The sequence below is a fragment of the Somniosus microcephalus genome, chromosome 20, assembly GCF_052327205.1.
Source record: "Somniosus microcephalus isolate GS21.2 chromosome 20, FLI_Smic_1.0, whole genome shotgun sequence".
Taxonomy (NCBI): Eukaryota; Metazoa; Chordata; class Chondrichthyes; order Squaliformes; family Somniosidae; genus Somniosus; species Somniosus microcephalus.
The window spans coordinates 46,876,621-46,899,463 of record NC_141006.1 but is presented as its reverse complement, the minus strand read 5'-3'; the positions used below and the strand labels follow the sequence as shown (position 1 = coordinate 46,899,463).

Sequence of the window (22,843 nt, the reverse complement as noted above, 5' to 3'; positions counted from 1 at the left end):
TAACTGGCTCCCTTTCAGTTCGTCTAGTTCATTTTATTTTCTGACTTGTGGACCTCCGCCTCTTCTTTATTTTGACCTGATCAAAGTCCGAGCCCTTTATTGACACACTGTCCTTCAACCAAGTCATCAAACCCGTAATTTGTCCAAAAAGAAATACTGCTTCGAGCTGCTCGTGTCATAGGTTCTCTGACTTCTAATTGTCTGCCAGCTAGATTGCATTGATCTGGAAACTCATTGCTAAAGTTTTCTGCAGTATTGGGTTTAATTGCTGGAAAAGGCACCGAATGTGCACAGTGGTTTCTTGTTACTTGTAGACCTGTGATTGGAAAATCTTAGCAGACCTTCATTTGCAAGCTAATCAATGATTAACAGTGCTGTGCACTTCAGCTCTGGGTATCTTGCTCCCTCTTGTGGTACGGCAACTCCCAGTGGCTGCTGCAACAAAAATAATAGAAGTGCCTATAATGTGGCAAGATTTTTATTCAGCCAAAGTACAGGAAACTCTTTTTTATCCGGCACCGACGGGACCGGCGTGGTGCCGGTTGATCAAAAAGTCCGGATTACAGAGAGGTATACTTACCAAGGTACGAGAGCCCCATACACGGCCACAGGTGCAGGAGCCCCGGTTACACGGCACTTGTGCAGGAGTCCCAGTTACACGGCCACAGATCCAGGAGTCCCTGTTACACAGCCACTAACATATAGTAAAACTTACCTGAAACTACTCCTGAATTTTGCCAGTTAAGAGAGATTTCCGGATATTTAGGTGCCAGTTAAAAGAGAGTTTCCTGTAACAATTTGCAATTTTTCCAATTAGCAGTTTAAAAAAAAAATCATCAGCATTTTCTGTTGTTGCAGAAGCAGCATATTCTGTGCATAAACTATCACATCCCAATTATCTGAATAGACTATCATGTCATTGACAATGTGATACCATTTTACTTCAATGTATTCAAAAGCTTATAACTGTAGGAATACAATTGTGACTTTAGAACACGTTCAAAACCTTATAATTGTAGGTGTACAATTGTGACTTAAGAAGTTCATACCTAAAAAATTTTTTTAGTCATAATGTTAGATTTTTGAGCACAAAATGTTCTAAAAGAATATCAGTAATTTCTGTTACAAAAGCAAAATACTGCGGATGCTGGAAATTTGAAATAAAAACAGAAAATGCTGGAAATACTCAGCAGGTCAGGCAGCATCTGTGGAGCGAGAAACAGAGTTAACGTTTCAGGTTGATGACCCTTCTTCAGAACTGGAAAGTTCCAGTTCTGACGAAGGGTCATCGACCTGAAATGTTGGGCTCGATTTTGGCATTGGGGCGGGCTGGGGGTGTGTCAGCCGCTTTTTGTGTTAGCCACCCGACTCCAATTTGATGTGGGGAAAATATGCAATTTTCCCCTAATTGGGCAATTGATTTCCAGCGTGTGGGAACCCCTGGCCCACTTAGTTTTTCCATCCTGAAAGTCACCTCCAATTACGTCATCAATGCTGCTGGATTTAAGGCCTGCAAGCAGCCTTGCTTCTTCTGCAGACTGCAAACCTTATGCCCTTTGCTGTCACCTGGTGTATCACAGCTCACAAGTGAGCATCAGCAGATGGTGGAGACAGGAACAGCAGTGGGGAGTCCTAGTCGGAGGACGCAGGACTCTGCTAGCTTGGCTCAGCTGCATGTTGACCCTCTGCCTCCGGGTCCATCCAGAAGAAGAGCGGTGCTGGAACTCCAGGAAGAGGTGCAGGAGTCTCTGGCAGGGTCTCCAGGGTCGCTGCGAGTGTGGAGCGAATGGAGGAGTCCATCGCTAACATGAGCAGTGCCATTGTGAAGGCGTTGGCGCATGAAGGCATCACCATGGAAAGGATGACAACCTCCTTGGAAAGGATGGCTACCTCCATGGTAAGGCTGGTTACCGTAGTCACTTGGGTGTAATGTTGTGTTTAATTTTGAAAAACCATCAGTTGCTTATTGTCATAAAAAATTCTGATGGCAAACTGTTGCAGTTGTGGCGTGTGTCATTTCGCTAATGGGACTCTTCCACATTGAGGGCTTAGGGCGACTTGCAATTGTCAGTATGGTTGTCAGAGTGATAGGAATCCGTAGGTTCTTGGCCATTGTCGATGGTCTGATAAGGTGCGAGGCAAAAGTGTTTGATTGTGCAGGCTAAGCAAATCTGGCCAAGATGAGTGCGTCCCTTGCATCCCGGGCAGCAATGTGGTCGCACGCTGGCGCCTTCTGGCCTGTGCAGCTTCAGGTGGGTGAGCAGCAGCTTGGCGCTTCTGTTGTTGCTGCTGCTGTTGGTGCTGCTGTTGTTCATGGTTCTGCTGCTGCAACGGCTGGTCTTCGTCCGAATCTGATGTCCAGGAGGAAAGGAAATAAATGGTTCCCATGCTTCTGGTATATGCCTCAGTTGGGGAAGCGCTCAGTCAAGGTGGCGAGAGGGGTTTCCCAGGAGGTCACAATGGAGATGGGTGTCAGGCTCCAAACTTCCACAACAATGAGTAGGCCTGCTAAAAGTTCCCCCAGATCTGAGACAACAAAGTTCTGCCACCTGCAAATGATGATTACTGAAAACTCCTTTTTAATGGTGGAGCTGCAGCTGTTAGTAAGCAGTCCACTTGTGAGGCCGCCAGGATTCACTGGCGTGTTCCAGAGGAGACGTGCAGGACGTGGGAAAAGTGGTAAAATCAGAAAGGCCTCTCAAAATGAGATTATAGAAGCAATTAAGTGGTTGTTAAGGGCCTTAAGGGCCTATCCCGCCTCTTGGAGGCGGGATGGAAATGGGGTCAGAAAACACACATTTCGGAAAATTGCTCGGAGGCGGGATCGGGCCCGCCCGCCATTTTTTGCGATTTTACCACCTCACACGCCTCCAACCCCGCCTCCTTGGGCCTGGCAAAATCGAGCCCGTTAACTCTGTTTCTCTCTCCACAGATGTTGCCTGACCCAGTAATGTCTGGTAGTTTGCATATGGTTGCCATGGACCACAGACATTTGTGTATACCTTATTTTCTGTTGCAATGAATGCACCATCTTAATCTATTGTTTAGTTATGGGGAAGTTATAATGGAACTGTTGACAATTATGAGTCTCATTAGTAAATACAGTTTTCTGCCAACAATTAAAAAAAATCTTCTCTATGATACAGTATTCGTCTCTGACAATGCTCATTTTGTGCGATTTATCAGCTTATGAAATAAAGTGATTAAGCTATAAAGTGCTAAACTGCCATTTTAACTGTTGGGAGTGACCCAGTTAGATGGTGGCAATCCAGGTACTTCCATAAAATTCTTTGGAAAAAATGATAAATGAAATTGTCAGAGATGAATACTGTATCATAGAGAAGATTTTTTTAAATTGTTGGCAGAAAACTATATTTACTAATGAGACTCATAATTGTCAACAGTTCCATTATAACTTTGGGCCCAGAATTTTCGACAGTGATTCTTGGGGCCCGATTTTGTGGATCGTGTGGGAGGGCGGGTTCCCCGAATGCGGGATTCCGACCCGAAAAAAAATGGGTCAGCCAGCTGCACGCAATTTTCCCTCAAGTGGCCAATTAAGTTCCAGCGTGTGGGCAGCCTTGCTAATTGTCCATTTCCAGTCAGAAAGCCCCACAGTATGATGTCATCATTCGTGGTGCTTTCAAGGTCCACAGCAAGCACTGCATCCTCTGAAGGCTTCCAAACGAACCATACAGGATGGCAGAGGAGCCTGCAGCAGCTGTGGCCAGTGCCAGACCCCGAGCTGCCTCCAAATTCGACGAGGCTTCACTGCAGGCATTATTGGATGGGGTTAGGGCCCACAGGGAGGTCCTCTTCCCTAGGTCAGGGAGGAAGAGGCCTCCCACTGAGACCAAGGCTGCATGGATGCAGGTGTCAGCAGATGCCAACTCACTGGGAGTCACCAGAAGAACCTTGGCATTATATCTCTAACTCCTTCCTTTACTCCCCCACAGTACCACCCAGAGCCCCCGTCCTCACTGTGGAGGAGGAAGAGGCTGTGCAGCCAGACTCCTCAGAGGAAGCTCCAACCTCTGAGGGCACAGCGTCAGCAGAAGTAAGTGCACCCAGTACCAACGCAGACACTCACACCTCGGGGGGACCTTCGGGACATAGAGTAGTGTTGTCACCTGGTGTTTCACAGCTCACAAGTGAGCCTCAGCAGATTCTGGAGACAGGGACAGCAGTGGAGAGTCCTCGTCGGAGGGCGCAGGACTCTGCCAGCTCAGCTCAGCTCAGCTGCGCTGCATGTCGACCCTCTGCCTCTGGGTCCATCCGCAAGAGAAGAGGTGATGGATCTCCATGCACAGATGCAGGAGTCTCTGGCAGGTTTTGTCTCCAGGGTCGCTGCGAGTGTGGAGCGAATGGAGGAGTCCATAGCGACCATGAGCAGAACCTTTGTGGAGTCATTGGCGCATGAATGCATCACCATGGAAAGGTTGGCAACCTCCATGGAGGAGATAAGTCACCAGGGTATGGAAAACATGGTGAGTGCTCATAAGAGAATGACATCTCTTGAGGAGCGATGGCCATCTATTGAACAGAGAAACCAGACCTTCATGGAAGTCCTTCTGAGTAGGACTGCCAGTGCAGATACGGGTCCCCATGGCCCCCTAATGCGCAGCAAGGTGCTCTCAAGCCAGTTCCAAGCACTGGCCCCTTCTGGCCTGTGCAGCTTTAGGTGAGTGAGCAGCAGCCTGGTGCTCCTGTTGCTGATCCTGCTGTTCCTGGTTCTGCTGCTGCCACCTCTGCTGCTGGAGATCCTCTAATGGCAAGAAGGGAAGGAGAAAAAGGCGTCCCATGCTTCTGGTAGATGCCTCCGCTGAGGAAGTGCTGAGTGAGGGTGGCGAGAGGGGCTTCCCAGGAGCTCACATTGGAGAAGTGTGTGAGGCTCCAACCTTCCACAACTGTGCCTAAGCCTTGAACAAGTAGCCCCAAGCCTGCAACAACAAGGCCCTTCAACATACACATGCTCTCCGTTTAAATCTCAGCTTTCCCGAATGACCTGCAGCTGAGAGCAAGCAAGCCAGGATGCTTCATGCCAGGTTTCATCAGCGGGGTTCCCCGCAGGCGTGTTTAGCGTGGGGAACCCTTGAAAATAGCAAGGGCCCCTTAAAATGGCATTAAACATGCCAATAATTGCTGATTAGAGTCCCGACGGCCAGTCCCACGAGCGGTGGGCGGGACTGATTTGGATCACAGAGAAACGGCGGTCCGAAAGTCAGACGGGGCGGGGAATCAGGCGGGGGGGGGGTCGCGACCCCCTAATTCTGCGATTTTCGGCCCCCACCCGCCTGAATACCCGCCCGACAGCCTGGCAGAAAATCGGGGCCTTGGTTTCAGTAGTGCCATTGTGCAGAACAGCTTCTCCACTGGGAGAGAGGCAACATGGAACGAGAGTTACACTGGGCTGCCAGCACACACCTTCAGTCAGTGGCTATAGAATGACACTAGCTGACTTGGGAGCAGTTTTCCACCACTTCTATCATTTCTGGGTTTGTACAGAGAGACTCAAGAAGGAAAACTGGGAGAAAATAAATAAGTTAATAAAAAGAAGGAAAGAAGTAATAACGAGAGAATTAGTGAGTTTTCCTTGCTCTCTCCAAGGACGGATGATGTCTCCTTTCATGATTTATCCCAGCTTTGTAGATTCAAAATGATGTGAGAGGGATTTACAGAAATAAAAATGATATTCAACATAGGTCAGCACACTGTGCACTAATTTTAGAAGTGCCTTGAGTTCTTGAGGATAATTTGCTTCTGCCTAACACCTCGTCAGCAACAGTTTCTGGGGCATTAAGGAGAGGCAAAACGGGTGGAGACCCATAGTGCGAGGTCTCTGTTACATTTACGGTTGATGCACATTTCCTGGGCATTCTCAGAGTGTTTCAAGCCTCCCACTTGTTTGTTGAATGAAATTTAAATGCTGCCGTTTGAAACAGGCTGAAAGCCTGAAACAGGTGAGGGTGATATAGTGTTGCCAATTCGAAAGTGTTCAAAGAAACTGGAAAAAACGCGCACATTTTTTTTTACTGCCCCCATGATTTTTCTCCTGGGTTGCTCGTAGGAGATTAATCATAGAATCATAGCATGGTTACAGCACAGAAGGAGGCCATTCAGCCTGTTGAGCCTATGCCGACTCTCTACAAGAGCACTTCAGCTAGTCCCAATCCCCCACCCTCTTCCCGTAGCCCTGCATTTCTTTTTCCTTCAGGTGCTTATCCAATTCCCTTTTGAAAGCCACGATTGAGTCTGCCTCAACCACCCTTTCAGGCAGTGCATTCCAGATCCTAACCACTCGCTGCGTAAAAAAGTTTTTCCTCATGTCGCCTTTGGTTCTTTTGCCAATCACCTTAAATCTATGTCCTCTGGTTCTCGATTAACCTTTAGAATTGGGAGGGTTGGCAACCCTAAAGTGATATCATAACATTCTCACATCATTTTCGTGGGATTCTACTGGGCATATGTCTCCCTCATCCAATGAAACTGGGCTATAGAAGTTGTGGGTTACCACATCAGATTGGAGGTTCTGTAAAGGAGCCATCAGCAACTCCCTCCCAATCGGGTAAATGAATGTTGGGTCCATCAGGGCTCCACAGTAGGGGTGGAGGCCATTTGGTTGCTGTTCCTGTCAGTAGCCAACGGACCTAAATTTCACCACAAATGTAGGCCTTAAGACTTGCAACCATGGCTAACTTCCAACCTGCACACCCCTGATTCGAAGCAAGGACTGACTCCCAGGTGTTAGGCCTGTCTGGTGCTCACGCAGGCCATTTAAATGGACTGAACCTGGAGATATTGCCAGGTTCAGCTACTGTCAAGTTAGGCACTTGAAGAAAGCATGTCAGCTGGGGTGAGAGGGGAGCAGAAAAATTAGGCACTTATTTCTTAATTTTCTATTTTTTGAATGAATCTATATAATTCCAAAATCTGCTGCAGTATTTATAATTAAAGTCTATTTTTTTGTTATTTCCAAGCTGTTTTGGGTTGTTAGTTAAGTTCCTGCCACAGTTCTGCTCATGCAGTTCTGTAACTGGTCAATAGGAGATGCACAAGAATGGTTCATGGGACTTGCCTTCCAATTTTCCCTCCCTACAGATAAGTACCTGAGTCGGTCCCCTAATGGACTGGGAACAAACGCATATCCTCTTATTCCATGAACCTCAAGTGGCCACATCTCCTCATCCGTGCAGGTATTTTTTTTGGGGGGGGAAAGTTATATATTATTTTTTCCCTTCCTGAATTCTTCCTGTACCACCGACCTCTCCTCAGCTCAGACCCCGGGTTAGAGACCTGCTCCTCAGCCTCTGCCAATGCTGTCCTGCTGGAAATTGTAAGGTGAACACAGGAATCCCCTCAGGTCACTGACCTACAATTTTCCTTCCGTCACTTGGAGAGACGCATCACCTCTGCCTATTGGCTGAAATTGGGAAGTCTCGGGAAGATTATTAGTTCTGAGAAACATTACAGCTTAAAGCAGGTGTTTGAACAAAGTGACTAGATTAACCAGTTCCTCTGTTACTGCTTATGTCTGATTAGATGACCACAACCTGAGACTGGAGCACCGTCACTACCCTCAGTTACATTATGGTAGATTATATTCAATCCCTGGAGCCTGAGAACAAACAGATTCACATGCCTGAGTACAAATGGATTCATTACATACCAACAGGAAATCCCGGTAAATGTAGCATTCATGATATTGGTTCTAAGTATGTTTTCTGTTTATACTGCTTGCTTATGCTTAGTGGTCTATGCCTCCACTACCCCATTGATTGAACTTGTAGAGACTGGGACCCCTGCCTTGTAGGCATGAGGGCTTGTGACTTTGTACAAAGAGCTGAGACTTGAGCTCTGTAAATGTCATTCACTGTAAAATGTTCAAATTTTAAATTAAAAAAAACCCATTGATTGAACCTCTCGCTGGAAATGCTCAGGAAAAGAATTGGTTTAATTTGTCATAAACTGCTCGTGTTTTTTTTAATGGCCCAGAACGTGCGGCCCCGATGACGGCGAACTGGCAGCGTTTGCTGTCATTTCGCCTTTGAAACTGACCCCGACTTCAGGATTTAATGCACGTGCAGCCCAATGCGGGAATCCTGAAGTTGCGGTCTGCCATTCAATGCTCCTCCACAGGCTGCGCTGTGCCCCCCGCCCCCGGCCCCTCCAGACAGAGCTGGCAATCAGTGAAATCACTGACCTGATGAAAACTTCCCCTTTTCCGAACAAATATCACTGTTAGAAACCCCATAAAAAGTTAGACCCATTCAAATGAGGTGTAACTGGGTTTTGAACAGCAATTTGAGTAATAACTATTGATAAACAACCGTTCTGACCCTGAAAAACTAATTTTATATTGGTAGAATGTCAAATGTTAAAAATTATTAGATTTTAAAATGAAGAAAAAACATTTTTACAATTTTTAAGGGTTGTTCATGATATATCAGCTTCGACCTTAACCCAATATGTATGTCTCAATCTTTATTTCGCTCTCTGTAAATTTTTTAAAAAGTGATTGTTTATTAGTGCTTTCTCTTTCCTGGTTCCCTGTCTGTGAGAATTCTGCATCTTGATTGGCTGCTTAGGCCGCTTGTTGATGTCACAGCAGCTCGCATTATGGGATTCCCACTACAATACATTAATTTCAACTGCAAGTCGGAAAAGCCAAGCTTCTCGCCACAGAGAGCGTGAGATTTTTGTGGGAAGCTTACTGCGGGGGCCGGCGACGAATGCCTTTGCTTCACCGTTGACTGCAAATTACAAGTCAATGTATTTGCTAGAGAGTTTTTTTTCCAAATTTGAATGTTCATGTTTTTGGGTTAAACCACTTCAAATAATATCCTCCTCATTTCACTAAATCTTTAATGCCATGACTTCCAAAAGCAAAAAAAAACTTATTTAAAATCGTTAAGAACATTTAAAAAAAAATCAAATAAATATAGATTGGAAACTGAGGATTAACATAAAGCAAAGCCCTCAAAATTGCAGAACACCCAAGTTCCCTCAGCCTTGCTCTTATGCTAATTTCTACAAGTTTTTAAAACTCTTGCTTGGCATTGCCTAGCCACTTGTTTTTGATTATCTCATCTTCTTTCCCTTTCTTTTTAACCTTGGTAGTGTCCTGTGCTATGGCCCTTGGCCGTCCACCTAGATTTCTCAATTCAAAAAATAACTTGAGTTAAGCTGTCCATTCCTTCCAGTGGTTTGTCTCCAATATGTATTTTCTATTATACCATGTGTGATACCATTGTTCACAGGTCTATTTTTACATTACTGCTCCAGTACAAGATTAATGATAGGTTTCCACGCATCATACCACTCCATTCTTTCTGATATACTTGATCTATTATTTTTCTAAAACCTTTCCTGTACGGATTTTCACAGCAAAACATACACCACAACAATACAAAGCAATAATCATGGCATAATCAAAACAGAAATAAATTAAGTGGAGTCAATTAGAATAAAAAATAGCGTGTCCTACTTGCGTTGTAAAAATAAATCTCACCTTCGAAGGGGTGGGGGTGGGGGGTTGGGGGGGAAGGCCAGCACTGAACAGGACGTAAAGGAGGGAGGAGACCAAAGCCATGGCCAAAGAGATAGGCATTTAAAATAGGACAAGAGGTAGAAAGGTAGTGATGTTGGAAGAGAGTTCCAGAGGACATGGTTTAGTGGCTGAACGATTGCGCGCCAATGGTGGACCAAAAAGAGTAGGGAATGAGTAGTAGTCCAGATCTGAGAAAAAGAGGGTTGAGTATTCATTCTCGAATGTTCTTCCCGCTGGACTTCCCATCTCCACCCTTCACGAATGTAGAGCTAGAGAATATTTCCCAGATAGGGTGGAGTGAGACCAGCCAGAGATGAGGACAAGGATCTTGAAATTGGGTTTCTGAGATACAGAGAACCACTGGAATTGGGTGAGGACGGAATGATGGGTGTGCGGGATTTTGCATGGGAGATTCAAGGTGCAGTGTTCTGAATTAGCTGGAGTTTGGGAAAGGTGGAGGTGGGGAGGCAGGGAGCAGAACATCTGAGAATCACTCCTCAAGATGATTAAATCATTTCGCAAGGACAGGTGCCGGTACTTGACGACGAATATTACCTCGAGGGATTGCCGACAAATTAAGCTGTTCTACCCAGCAATCAAATCTAACCTCCTACAGTGGGTGGAGGTGTTCTAACTTTTATGCATATAATTAAATAACTGATGAGATACAGTATATGGGCCTGAAGATACCACAGGGTAGAAGTCAGAAACCAAGATCCATCAAAAACAATCACTTCAAACTTCTCACTGGATTTGTCCATCACAGTCATAACAATGCAATTGAAGTAAAAAAGATCCTCCCAGATCCCAAGTGACATTTAAAGCATCAGATAGCCTTAAAAGGTTCCTAATACTGTGATCTGTGCAGAAGACTAGGCAGCAAGTCTGAAGAAAATGTTCCTTGATAAGACATAACATTCTTCCTCTGTTTAAAAAAAAGGGAATCCCATTTGTACTCAGCTTTTTGCTAAAATTATTGATGGGAAATTTAACTCAATATGCTCAGAATGTGATGCAGTTCATAGCATTAGTATCTAAGCAGAAAGTGTTGCAGTGCAGGAATACACCACTGCAGGACACAATGCAGCAGGGTAATTAATCAACCAAACTCAGAACATAGAGGAACGCTCCAGGATAGTGACAATGAAAACTCTCTATTAAAATTAGAAGGGCTGTAGATTTGATAGTGTGTTTTTACTGCAGCTAAATCAGAATGCTTCTATAGCATTGTCTTGCTTTCTCTCACTCTTCACACAGAGACAGGTGCTTGGATTTACCGCACAATACAAACACACGTGAAAGTGCAATTCTGAGATAGAAAGTAAGGAGGTCACAGCCTGCTGAGTGCTGATAGTTCGTAGCCCTGGCAACTGTATGCTGGGAGAGCCCAGCTGTTAGGAGTTCGGGGACTGGATTCCTCTCTTTGCAGCAGCGTTCTGGTGGCGCAGGAGTTCTGCCCGCCTCAGTTTTCTGGATTGGAGGGCATTTCACCTGCATAGCAAACTGCTGCCAAGAGAGAGCCTGTTAACGGAACTGAGGAAAGTCCAGGTGGTACTGCTGGGGTGGCAGGGGATGCTACTGCTGCACCCGGAGACGTGGCGAAGGACCTTAAAGGGATATGGACCCAGGCCTATCTCTCCCTCCATTTCTGCTTTTGGGGCAGAAATGGAGGGAGAGGAGGCCTCAGCTAGCCCTCTCCCTCCATTTAAAGAATGTTGGGACCTTCCTGCCGCTACCCCAGGCCTACCGCCACCTTCCACCAGACAGTCCAGGGCAGCAGCGGTAACTGGTGCAGACAGGAGGGCCATTGACTGGGAGGACGACCTCTGTCCCCCCACCATCAGTTACATGCAGTGAGCAGGGGAGAGGCGTCCAAAAGTGGTCGGTTCCAGTGGGGGCGAGGAGGGAGAGAAATTGATGTTGGGATGATGAGGTGCTGATAGGCCCCACCACCCCATTTTCCTACAGTTTCCATAGAAATCCTGGGTGATTTTGGGTGGGATCATGCAGCAAAATTCAACCCTTAATTCCATAATGTTACGAAGTGGTCAGGTTAATAAAATAAATTTTAAAAAACAACTGTAAATTACTTTGTTTTGACACATTGGGCATGCAAACAGTATCAGGATACCAATCACTGAAGATTTAATCAGGATTTTTTTCACATTTTAAGAGTGTTCGGACACAAAAACTTCAGTAAGTCATATCTGATAGCAATAGATTCAAATTGTTTGAACTGGTTATATGACGATTGCATTAATGCTTAAAAAGTGGCAGCCGATTTTCAATTACAGTCACTATATTTGACTCTAGACTCGCAGTTTATGAATGATGATGTGCAAATACCCCAGGATAACAGTGTAAGCAGTTCAGAGCTATTGCTATAATCGTTCTGCATCTCCATCAATCAATGAATAATGCAGATCTGAGGCAGCTGTCCCAGCAACACACAATACACATAATAGTAAATCTTTATTTCTTGGTAAGATATATTTTGCTAGTTGAGGAATGAGATGGATTTTCTGATCTCTATATCTAATATCATTGTTATTCTGTTCTTGTTGCACTGTAGGATGGCAATCATCTACGGCCAGCCCTACAATACCGACCAAGTATCAAACTGTGACGTATGAAATCCCTGAGAAGAAGGGGTTTGGTTCTCAGGCAAGAAGGTTTGACGATGATTTCAACCAGGTAATAAATTCTTCAAGTTTAGCACCAAATGATTGCAACCACAATTTTTTTAAATTATTCATTAAAAAAAATCATATACTGTATACATATGCTAAAAAATGGTGAAATTTGTTCTTATCAAGGTGAAGGACATCAGTCTGAGAAATGGACCATTTCTTCGCACAGTTTAACCATTAGGCAGTTCCAGCTTAGGTATAGCATGGGTTAGATGCAGAGAAACAGGCCCCAAATTTCCTCGGGTGTTCTGCAGGACTTGCACTGTAATTCTGGTGAGAGACAGGTGGAACCCACCAGAGAAAAACAGGGACCCAGTTGTGCTGGTTGTCTGCCATTTCTGGGACATGTAGGGAGCCGAACTTCTACCCGCCCCTTACAAGACAAATGTCAATGGGCAGGGGTAAGAGACATATTGGCTGTGAGTTCCCATTTCTACAACTCATTCAGCATAGTATGCTCAGTGAGATAAGGTGAAATGGCTTCCAGATAGTGGTGTGGGTCCCATTGGAGGGTGAGGGGGCAATCCAGGTTCTGGCAAGCGGTCTGGACTCCCAAATAATAAAATATTTAAAAAATCTTCTCTATCAGCCCCTTACACAGGGGCCAAAGGGGATATGGTTGGGTTCTGGGAGTAAGGTCCAGGCAACCTCCCACCATGGATATTCCGGCTGCACGGGGCATGCAGGTGCTCGAGGTGTGCCCACAGTGACATGGGTGCCTGTGTGCCCCTTGCAAATTAGGTACCCTCCAACTGACCCTACAGATTCCAGCGGGGCCAGTGCTGGTAGACACTGGCGGATTTATGGAAACTAGCTCTTGGTACAAACAATGTGACTTAACTCTAAACTTCAGAAAATGACCTACTTATTGTACCAGTGTAACAATTCCATTTTCCATACTAACCCTCCAATTTAGCCCAAATTTGAGGCAAATTATGGGCAGCTGCTGTGGATTCACAATCAGAATCAGCCACTGAACACGTTCCAATATTTCAGTGAAACTGTGGGAAACATTTTACATAGAACAACAATGTCGAGCAGCGAGGAGACTTTCCAGCTCTCAGATTTCTCTATATCACAACAGCGACTGCACTTCAAAGGTTCGACGTTGGTTGTGGAGCACTTTGTGATGTCCTGAGGTCATGAAAGGCACTATATAAATGCATATTCTTTCTTTCTTTCGGATTTAAACCTAGGTCCCAGAGAAGAAAAGACAATGGGCTAGAAATTCGTCTCGGGCGCTGGAGCTGAATATCAGGCACTGTGTAGAACGGGCGGCCGATCCGATACCGCTCATTTTGTGCCTCCGCCCGAGACGAATTTCTGGGCCAATGATTCAACTGACTGTGTTACCCAATCTGCAAGGAATGGTATAAGAACATGAGAGAACATAAGAAATAGGAACAGGAGTAGGCCATGCGTGCGGCCCCTCGAGCCTGCTCCGCCATTCAATAAGATCATGGATCTTTGACCGCAACTCCACTTCCCCGTCAGATCCCTTGATTCCCTTCGAGTCCAATTTTCAAATAAAACAACTGCAATGCAAACTGTTACAACTTAACTTGTGGAGTGAAAATGCACTGTAAAACCAGACCGCGACTGAGAATCTGAGGACAAGCCTGGCTTGGTGAAATAAAGCATTTCAGCACTGACGCTGGCCCACAGTTGGGCACATGATGGGCAGGTGGGGGGTAGGGCGGGGGGGTGGCTGGGGGGGAGACCATCTTGTCTGACCTCAGGGGGCAAGGCTGGCTTGGCCAAAAAAACCCCAGCTTAAGCACTGCTCTTGCTCATGGCTGGGAACCTGGAGCTTAAAATTGAACTCCCTCATGCCACAGACCTCTGGACTGTCATCCCTGCCCAGGGTCTGCTCCTGTCTTGGATTTTGCGCTGCATCTGCACGACAGCTCGCGCTACCACATGGCGCAAGTCTCATTAAAACCGGCATTAAAAGCTGTTAACAAATTCGGGCTTGCTGTAGATACCTTCTTGGGTTCAGTGGTGTCCGTCACACCAGTAAACAAATCCCATAAATGTTACACTTCAGAGTTGAGTCATTATGTAATATCTACTTATATGAGGCATATCCCAGGGGATGTAACAATCTGGTCCCCTTGACATACGAACTGGATATCATTTCTTTCGCATCTATCCTCATGCGTGCTTCTGCAGTCTTTGAGTAGGTAGACGGTTGACGCTTTTGTCAGACAACACCAGAATGAAACATTAAGCTGCTTTATTTCTCTGAATGCAAGTGAACACACAGAGCAACAGTTCCGATCATACTTGCTTAATTCAATCAGTGCTAACTGTCTTCATGTAATAGTACAGCATTCTTGCATAATAATCTTCAAAGTCTGGATGAAATTCTGTCGTAGCTGCTTTCTGTTTAAAAACCTGATTGTCAGCGTGTATTTCTGTCCCTGTATGATCTTCCTGTGTTCAACAACCAAACGAGAAGGACTATGCCAGGTAACTCCTACCGAATGCCCAGGACCAGGAACTTCCCAACACAATAGAAGTGAGGCATTTTTCGATTACTGAGACAGGCTCGTGAACTGCTATTTGTTTTTGTCCTGTGAGGGGATGCCTAGATCATTAGTATTTTAACCATTTTTTTTGTCTCAGTTTTTTTTTAAATGATGTGAACACACTTTGCTTTGAAAACCACCATGGTCCAAATGTAACTCTTTTCCAAATCCCAAAACGTGACAGGGTGCTCTGGGGGACTTTCCAAGCTTCTCTAGAAATTGCTCTACTTTTTAACACGGGCGCTGTGTCATTCTGGTGGGCCAAAAAAAGCTGGAACAGAGGTAATCAGTCCAGCAGCCCTTGGCAAATCTTCAAGGCGACCTAAATGTCTTCATAGTCATCTTTAGTGAGCTTCTTGCTTCTTGTTGTGCCAGGCGGTGAAATGGTTGTGGGTAAGAGTTCTAATAGGCAGGGGTGGAATAGCTGAAAGATTGAGCTCCAATTGGGAAGAGGAAGACGAGCAGTTATCCAGAGGAATGGAAGGTGTGGGTTGGAATGTATGGCTGGAAAAGATTACTGGGTGAGGCAGGGAAAAGATTTCAAAATGAAGATTGAGGATCTTGAAGTTGATTTGGTAGGGCACAGTGGAGCCACATGAGTCTGGGGGTGAAGGGAAAACTGTGTTTTACGTGAGACGTGGCTTGGGCTGTGGAATTCTGGATTCGTTGACATCTGAATAGGCTAAAAGCTGACGAGGAGAGCATTTCAGAAATTACACTTTGAAGTGCCAGAAGCGTGAATGTGGGTTTCAGCACTGGTGGCGGTAAGATAGGGGCATAACTAGGAATGGTCCAGTGGGATTTGTAGTGTATGTGCCTTTAAGTCAGAACTACTTTTTACAGCTCCTGTATACTGTAGTACCGGCAGTGACCACACCGGTATATAAGCTGTGCGCATGCCTCTGTACCCCAGTCTAGCGATTACCCTCCTCCAGTAAAGACCTGTTATTTGTTAATGTACAGCATCCGTGTGATTATTTATCCACTGAACCACGGATCTAACAGTGGCGATGAGTGTTGATGCGAATCTACCTGCAACATAAAAAAATTAAAAAATAGTCGAGTCCAGGAACACAGGCGTCGACCGCGAGCAACCGCCCAGCAGTCAGGCAGAGATCCAACTTCGCTGGGGAGGCTGTGGAGAGCCGGGCTTGGTTCCCCAGCCACAACGAGCAGTAAGAGACCGACGACAGGTCCAGAGCAGACCCTTCCCGAGCAGCAGCGGCTGGAGCCGACCGACAGCAGAAAGAGAGAGCCGAGCAGCGTCGACGGGGTAAGAAAGAGGGTGAAGAGAGCAGGGCGCAGCCGGGGGTTGATCACCGAGCGGCGTTGAGGGAAAATACTGCAAACCGGAGAGAGAGAGGGTAAGAAACAGCCGGGTTCTAGACTGAGCGGCGTCGACAAATATCAAGAGAAGAACGCGCAGAGCACAGCCAGGGATCACGGGCTGAGCAGGGTCCGCGGGGCGAAGCAAGGGGAGATGCCATTGAGCCGCGGAGAAGCAGGGAGAGCGCGGGAGACACCATTGAGCCGCGGAGAAGCAGGGAGAGCACGGGAGGTGCCATTGAGCCGCGGAGAAGAAGGAAGAGCGCGGGAGATGCCATTTTGCGAAGCCGCAGCGGAGAAGACGGGCGAGCGCGGGATGGAAGGAAAGCATGGGAGATGCCATTTTGTGCCAGCGGAGAAGAAGGGGAAGCGCGGGAGGTGTAATGATATCAGCAAATAATGATGGTATTTGCCTGTTTGATTATGATGCCTTACCAGCATATTTGCCTGATAGATTGCTTGTGCCTGACCAGCAGAGGGCATGTGACAGAGACAAGCAGTTTAGTTTTAGTTTCGTTCTAGATGAATCACTAGCATGGTGTCTCCTGTAATGCTGTTAAAAAGAGTTGAACAGACTTTAGATTAAAAGACATTCTCTTTCATAAATGTCTCGTCATTGAACCCACAAACAAATCGATACAAGGTGTCAGAAGTGATTGAAAGAGATGAAGAGGAAAAATCTGAAGTTAAATCAGCTCTCCACATATTAGCAAGCCAAAAGAGAACATCGTTACTTACCATTGGAGAATAGCTAACGAAGTCAAAAAATGGTAGGATTACACCCACCGGCGAAGCTTCAGTTGACAGGTAATGTGGCTGAAAATTGGAGGAGATTCAAACAACATGTGGGGCTGTATTTAGCGGCAATTGGAGCTGACGAGAAAAGTGATAAAAAGAAATCGTCAGTGTTCTTACATGTCGTGAGTGATGAAGCGCTGGAGGTGTATAATAACTTCACATTCGTTGCTGATGGAGACAAAATGAAGCTAGATAAAATAATGGAACAGTTTGAGGCCTACTGCATACCTAAACGTAACGTGACGTTTGAGAGGCACAGATTTTTCACATGTGTACAGAAAACGGGAGAGACTATTGATCAGTATGTGACTGAACTGAGAAACAGAAGCAAATCGTGTGAATTTGGGGGACTGACAGACTCGCTGATAAAAGACAGACTGATGTGTGGTATTCCAGATAATGGTCTAAGGGAAAGACTGCTAAGAGAGCAAGATCTAGACCTGGGAAAAGCCATAGCACTGTGTAGAGCTACAGAGACTGTGAAGTCGCAGGCAAAGGAGCTGTTCAGTGACAATAGCTGCAACGTGGATGCAGTGAGTAAGAACGGACACAAACCGTTTAACAAAAAGAGCGCCAATGTGAAAAAAGAGGCGTGGCCAGCGAACAAAAATGAAAGGGACAATCGAAAGTCATGTAGTCGATGCGGTACACAGCATCCACCAAGAAAGTGTCCAGCATATGGTAAAACATGCAATAGTTGCAACAAAAACAACCATTATGCCCGTTGCTGTAAGAACCAAGCGCAACAAAGCAAGGTCCATGCAGTAGATGAAAGCGAGATAGAGGAGTTCAATGTAGATGTTGTGTCTGAAAACAAAAAAGAAAAAAGAGACTGGATGTTGACACTAAAAGTGAATGACATACATATTCCATTTAAATTGGATACTGGAGCACAAGTTAATGTGATATCAGAGACTGATTGTAAGAAAATTAGACCCAGACCAAAGATACATGGAATAAAAGTGAAAGTGACAGGATACTCAGGTACTGATATACCAGTGAAAGGAAGATGCATTGTCAAAGTGACACACAAGGGCAGAGAGCACACGCTAGCATTAATCGTGGTGCCAAAGGATGTGCAGGCCATACTAGGTTTAAAAGCCTGTGAGAGACTGAACCTGGTAAAGAGAGTCCTCGTTGTGGAAAGCGAAGGAGAGACAGTCTATGATGAACTCATGAAAGAGTACAAAGACCTATTTCAGGGTCTAGGCTGCATTCCAGGAGAACACACGATCAGAGTAGATAAAAGTATGCCAACGGTCATACATCCATGCAGAAAAGTTCCGTTTGCTCTTCAAAAGCAACTGAAGGCAGAGTTGGACAGGATGGAAAGCCTGAACGTGATTCAGAAGATAGATGAGCCAACTGAGTGGGTGAGTTCCCTCGTCATTGTGGACAAAAAGAATGGAAAGCTCAGAATTTGCCTGGATCCAAGAGATCTAAACAGAGCAATAAAGAGAGAACACTTCAAGCTTCCTACACGTGAGGAAATCATGGCACAGTTTGCAAATGCAAAGTATTTCAGCAAGTTAGATGCATCATCAGGAATTTGGCAGATGAAATTGGACGAAGCAAGTTCAAGACTGTGCACGTTCAACAGTCCATTTGGCAGATACAGATTCCTAAGGTTACCATTTGGCATTGCCTCAGCTCCTGAAGTGTATCACAAAACTATCCATATGATCTATGAGCACCTGGAGGGAGTTGATACATCAATGGATGACATCATAGTATGGGGAACCACGAGAACTGAGCATGACGAGAGACTGAAAAAAGTGCTGGAAGCAACAAGGAAAACAAACCTGAAGCTGAATAGAGAGAAATGCCAGCTCGGGGTGACAGAACTGACATTCGTGGGAGATATCCTTAGCAGTGAGGGCGTCAGACCAGATCCCAGAAAGGTGTCCGCCATTGAGAATATGCCAAAGCCACAATGCAAAAAGGACATGCAGAGGTTTAATGGAATGATCAACTACATGGGTAAATTCATATCCAACCTCTCAGAAAAGATGGCGCCACTGAGAAGACTAACTGAAAAGAACATAGAATGGGAATGGAATCATGAGCATGAGAAGTCATGGAGCGATCTAAAGAAACTGCTCACAGAGGAACCAGTTCTGAGGTTTTATGACCCAGCGAGACCCATCAAGATATCATCAGATGCATCACAGAGTGGGCTCGGTGCCGTTCTTCTGCAAAAATATGACTACTAGCAACCTATTGCATATGCATCGCGCTCAATGACAGACGCGGAGATGCGATATGCTCAAATAGAAAAGGAGCTGCTCAGCATCACATACGCCTGTGAAAGATTTCACCAGTTTGTGGCAGGACAAGCAATCAGTGTAGAGACTGACCATAAGCCCTTGATTGCATTGTTCCAAAAGCCACTAAATAGCTGTCCGCTTAGAATACAAAGAATGATGATCAGGCTGCAACGCTATACACTGAATGTTGCGTACACACCGGGTAAGCTGATGTATACAGCAGACACGTTGTCCAGAGCTGTAGACCCAAGTGAGCCCGCAAACACCAAAATGGATGAAAAAGTGAACGCCTACGTGGACATGATCACAAGTGCACTGCCCATAGCAGATGCAAAAATGGAGCTCATAAAGACTGAGACAAACAAAGATGAAACAATGAGACGACTGAGGAAAAGCATCTTGGATGGATGGCCCAACATGAAGCAAGACTGCTCACCTGACATGGCAGAGTACTGGAACTGCAGGGCGGAACTATCAGTGGTCGAAGACATCATCTACAAAGGAAGTAAAATAGTTATCCCAAAGAGTCTGAGAAAAGAGATGGAGGACATCTGGGAATCGAAAAGTGTAAGAAAAGAGCACGAGAGGTGATGTACTGGCCACGAATCAACCAAGATGTGACAAATGAGGTGTCAAAATGCACAATATGCCTGAAATATCGAGCAAGCAATCCGGTAGAACCACTAAAGCCACACCCAGCACCAGACAGACCTTACCAGAAGGTAGGCGCTGACCTATTTGTATGTCAAGGGAAGGACAATCTTGTAGTAACAGACTATTACTCCCTGTATCCAGAGGTTTGTAGACTGTACACCACCACTGCAGATGCTGTGATAAGATGTATGAAAGCCATATTCTCCAGACATGGCGTGGCAAGCGAGTTCTTCACAGACAGCGGACCCCAGTTTTATAATGCAAGTTTCCGACACTTTGCCAAAGAGTGGGACTTTGTCCACACAATGTCAAGTCCTCACTATCCACAGTCCAATGGACTAGTGGAAAAATCGGTCCAGACAGTGAAAAGACTGATGTACAAGGCAAAAGACAGTGGAACTGACTTCTACCAGAGCATGCTTGTATACCGCACAATGCCGCTCGAGTGTGGTAAGTCACCAGCCCAACTCCTTATGGGACATCGGCTAAGGTCAAACCTACCCATCCCGGAGAACCTCCTGAAAACAAAAGAGGGGGAGAAAGTGAGGAAGTTCAAAGAACAACAGAAAGAAAAGCAAAAGTACTACTATGACAGAGGAACACAAAACCTACCTGAACTCCACACTGGTGACCAAGTAAGGTTCAAAGACAAAACAAACATATGGACTCAGAAGGGAACTGTCCTGAGTGAAGTTCAACCAAGATCATACACCATTCAGACAGATGAGGGTGCTGTTCTGCGAAGAAATCATCGAGATCTTCTCATGGGACCAGCCACAGCAAGTCAAAAGACTGATACTGTTGAACAACCTGATCACACAGCTGAGAAACCATCATCTGAGGCAACAACTCAGATTCAAGGACAATCAATCAGAAAATCCTCAAGACACGTGAAGCCTCCTGAGAGACTCATTGAGCAAATTTAAGGACTATTGTTATAGAAGGAAGTAATGTTATCTTATTCTTTCTTCAAGTTCTAGGTATTTATGTATTTCATGTGAACACACAAAACAAGGTTAAAAAACCTTGATCATGATAATGATAATGTAAGTTCATTACGTGTTACAGTTAAAATGCAGATTAATACAAAGAAAACATGTTGTTAGTTAAAAGTAAAATACTTTTCTTTTAAGAAAGGGAGATGTAATGATATCAGCAAATAGTGATGGTATTTGCCTGTCTGATTATGATGCCTTACCAGCATATTTGCCTGATAGATTGCTTGTGCCTGACCAGCAGAGGGCATGTGACAGAGACAAGCAGTTTAGTTTTAGTTTCATTCTAGATGAATCACTAGCATGGTGTCTCCTGTAATGCTGTTAAAAAGAGTTGAACATACTTTAGATTAAAAGACATTCTCTTTCATAAATGTCTCGTCATTTAACCCACAAACAAATCGATACAGGAGGCGCCATTGGTGATAGTTAACGCACAACCAAGGATGCCGAAGAATGGCAGTATCTCTACGTTCGACAATGAAGTCGAAGATTGGGCGACATATGTGGAATGTATTGAGGTGTACTGCAGGGCGAATGAAGTGCCAGACGCTAATAAAGCACTGGTTCTGTTAAATTCCATGGGTGCAAAAACGTATGGGTTACTGCAAAATCTAATAACCCCTGAGAAGCCGGTAAACAAGAATTTTGAAAGCATAGTAGAAATCCTACAGGGCCACTTAAACCCCACACTGCTGCTGATAGCAGAATGATTTAAGTTCCATAAAAGGAACCAACACAAAGACAAAAGCAATGCTGAGTACCTAACGGAACTGCGCAAGCTTTCGAAATACTGCCAGTTTGGAGCGGGACTAGCAGACACGTTAAGGGACAAGTTTGTGTGTGGGCTACAAAGTGAAGGAACCCAAAAACGGCTTCTATCAGAAAAGGACCTTACGCTGGACAAAGCTTTCAGTATGGCAGTATCACACGAAACAGCCGCAAGGGGCGCTGCAGAGATATAACGGAGACCGCAAGAATATGGCACCAACGAAATGACCTATGGAACAGGGAAGTGCTATCGCTGCGGCAGAACAACACATGACCAGAAAGATTGTTGGTTCAAGGACCAAGTGTGCAGACAGTGTGGGAAAGCAGGACACCTAGCAAGAGTCTGCAGGTCTGGGAAGAAAACCAACAGTAAGAAATCTCCACAGGAGAAGTACAAAAAGGTACACCAGGCGATGGACAGTGGTTCAGACGAACAAAAAAGTGACACAGACTCCGGAAGCAAGGAGCTGGGTTGTCTGAAACTACATAATGTTAACTGAAATGGAGGATCACCAGACTATCTGGGTTACACTCAAGATAGATGGAGTCCAAGTGGAAATGGAATTGGACACAGGGTCAGCTCTAACAGTCATAAATCAAAGAGACTACAAGCGGCTATTTTCACACATACCCTTGAAAGCTACAGAGATTGTCTTGAAGACGTATACGGGGCAAAAAGTCTACCCCAAAGGGAAAATAAGGGTGAAAGTGACATATAAAGGTCAGGAAATACCTAAAATGGATATATATGTATTGCCAAATGGAGGACCACCACTGCTAGGACGTGAATGGATCCGAAAGATACAATTAGATTGGCATTCCATACAGGCACTGAAGGTTGAGGCCAAAAAGGATGACGACGTCACACCTGGACGACTGTCAAAAATGCTAACTGATGCAAAAGAAGTGTTCCAGGAGGGACTAGGAACACTAAAAGGAATAACAGCAACAATTAAAATAGAGGAAAATGCAAGCCCAAAGTTTCTGAAGGCCAGACCAGTGCCTTATGCGATCAGACCAGCGGTTGAAGCAGAACTGGAAGGGTTGGAACGTTCAGGAGTACTGTCCAAAGTGGACTGGAGCGAGTGGGCTACACCCATCGTTCCTGTAATGAAGAGGTCGTTGAGTAATATGCCTGGGGAACCAAAGAAGGTCCACATCTGTGGGGATTTTAAGGTGACAGTGAACCCAGTCCTTCACACGGTGCAATATCCGCTTCCACGAATTGAGGATATTTTCGCCTCGCTATCTGGTGGTAAACGCT

At 45.3% G+C, this 22,843-nt stretch overlaps 1 protein-coding gene across 3 annotated transcripts in view; it reads left to right on the top strand.

Moving 5' to 3' along the window:
• stpg1 (sperm-tail PG-rich repeat containing 1) overlaps positions 1–22,843 on the top strand; it is a 77,111-nt gene that overhangs the window by 16,506 nt on the left and 37,762 nt on the right. For 2 of the 3 annotated variants that reach the window (XM_085962600.1, XM_085962602.1), the window contains 2 exons: positions 7,540–7,681; positions 12,120–12,241. In XM_085962600.1, the coding sequence (XP_085818726.1) occupies positions 7,588–7,681; positions 12,120–12,241 (216 nt within the window). In that variant the 5' untranslated portion in view covers positions 7,540–7,587. Of the gene's footprint in view, positions 1–3,956; positions 4,058–7,539; positions 7,682–12,119; positions 12,242–22,843 lie in introns of all 3 variants that reach the window. The other variant, XM_085962601.1, reaches the window with a different exon arrangement.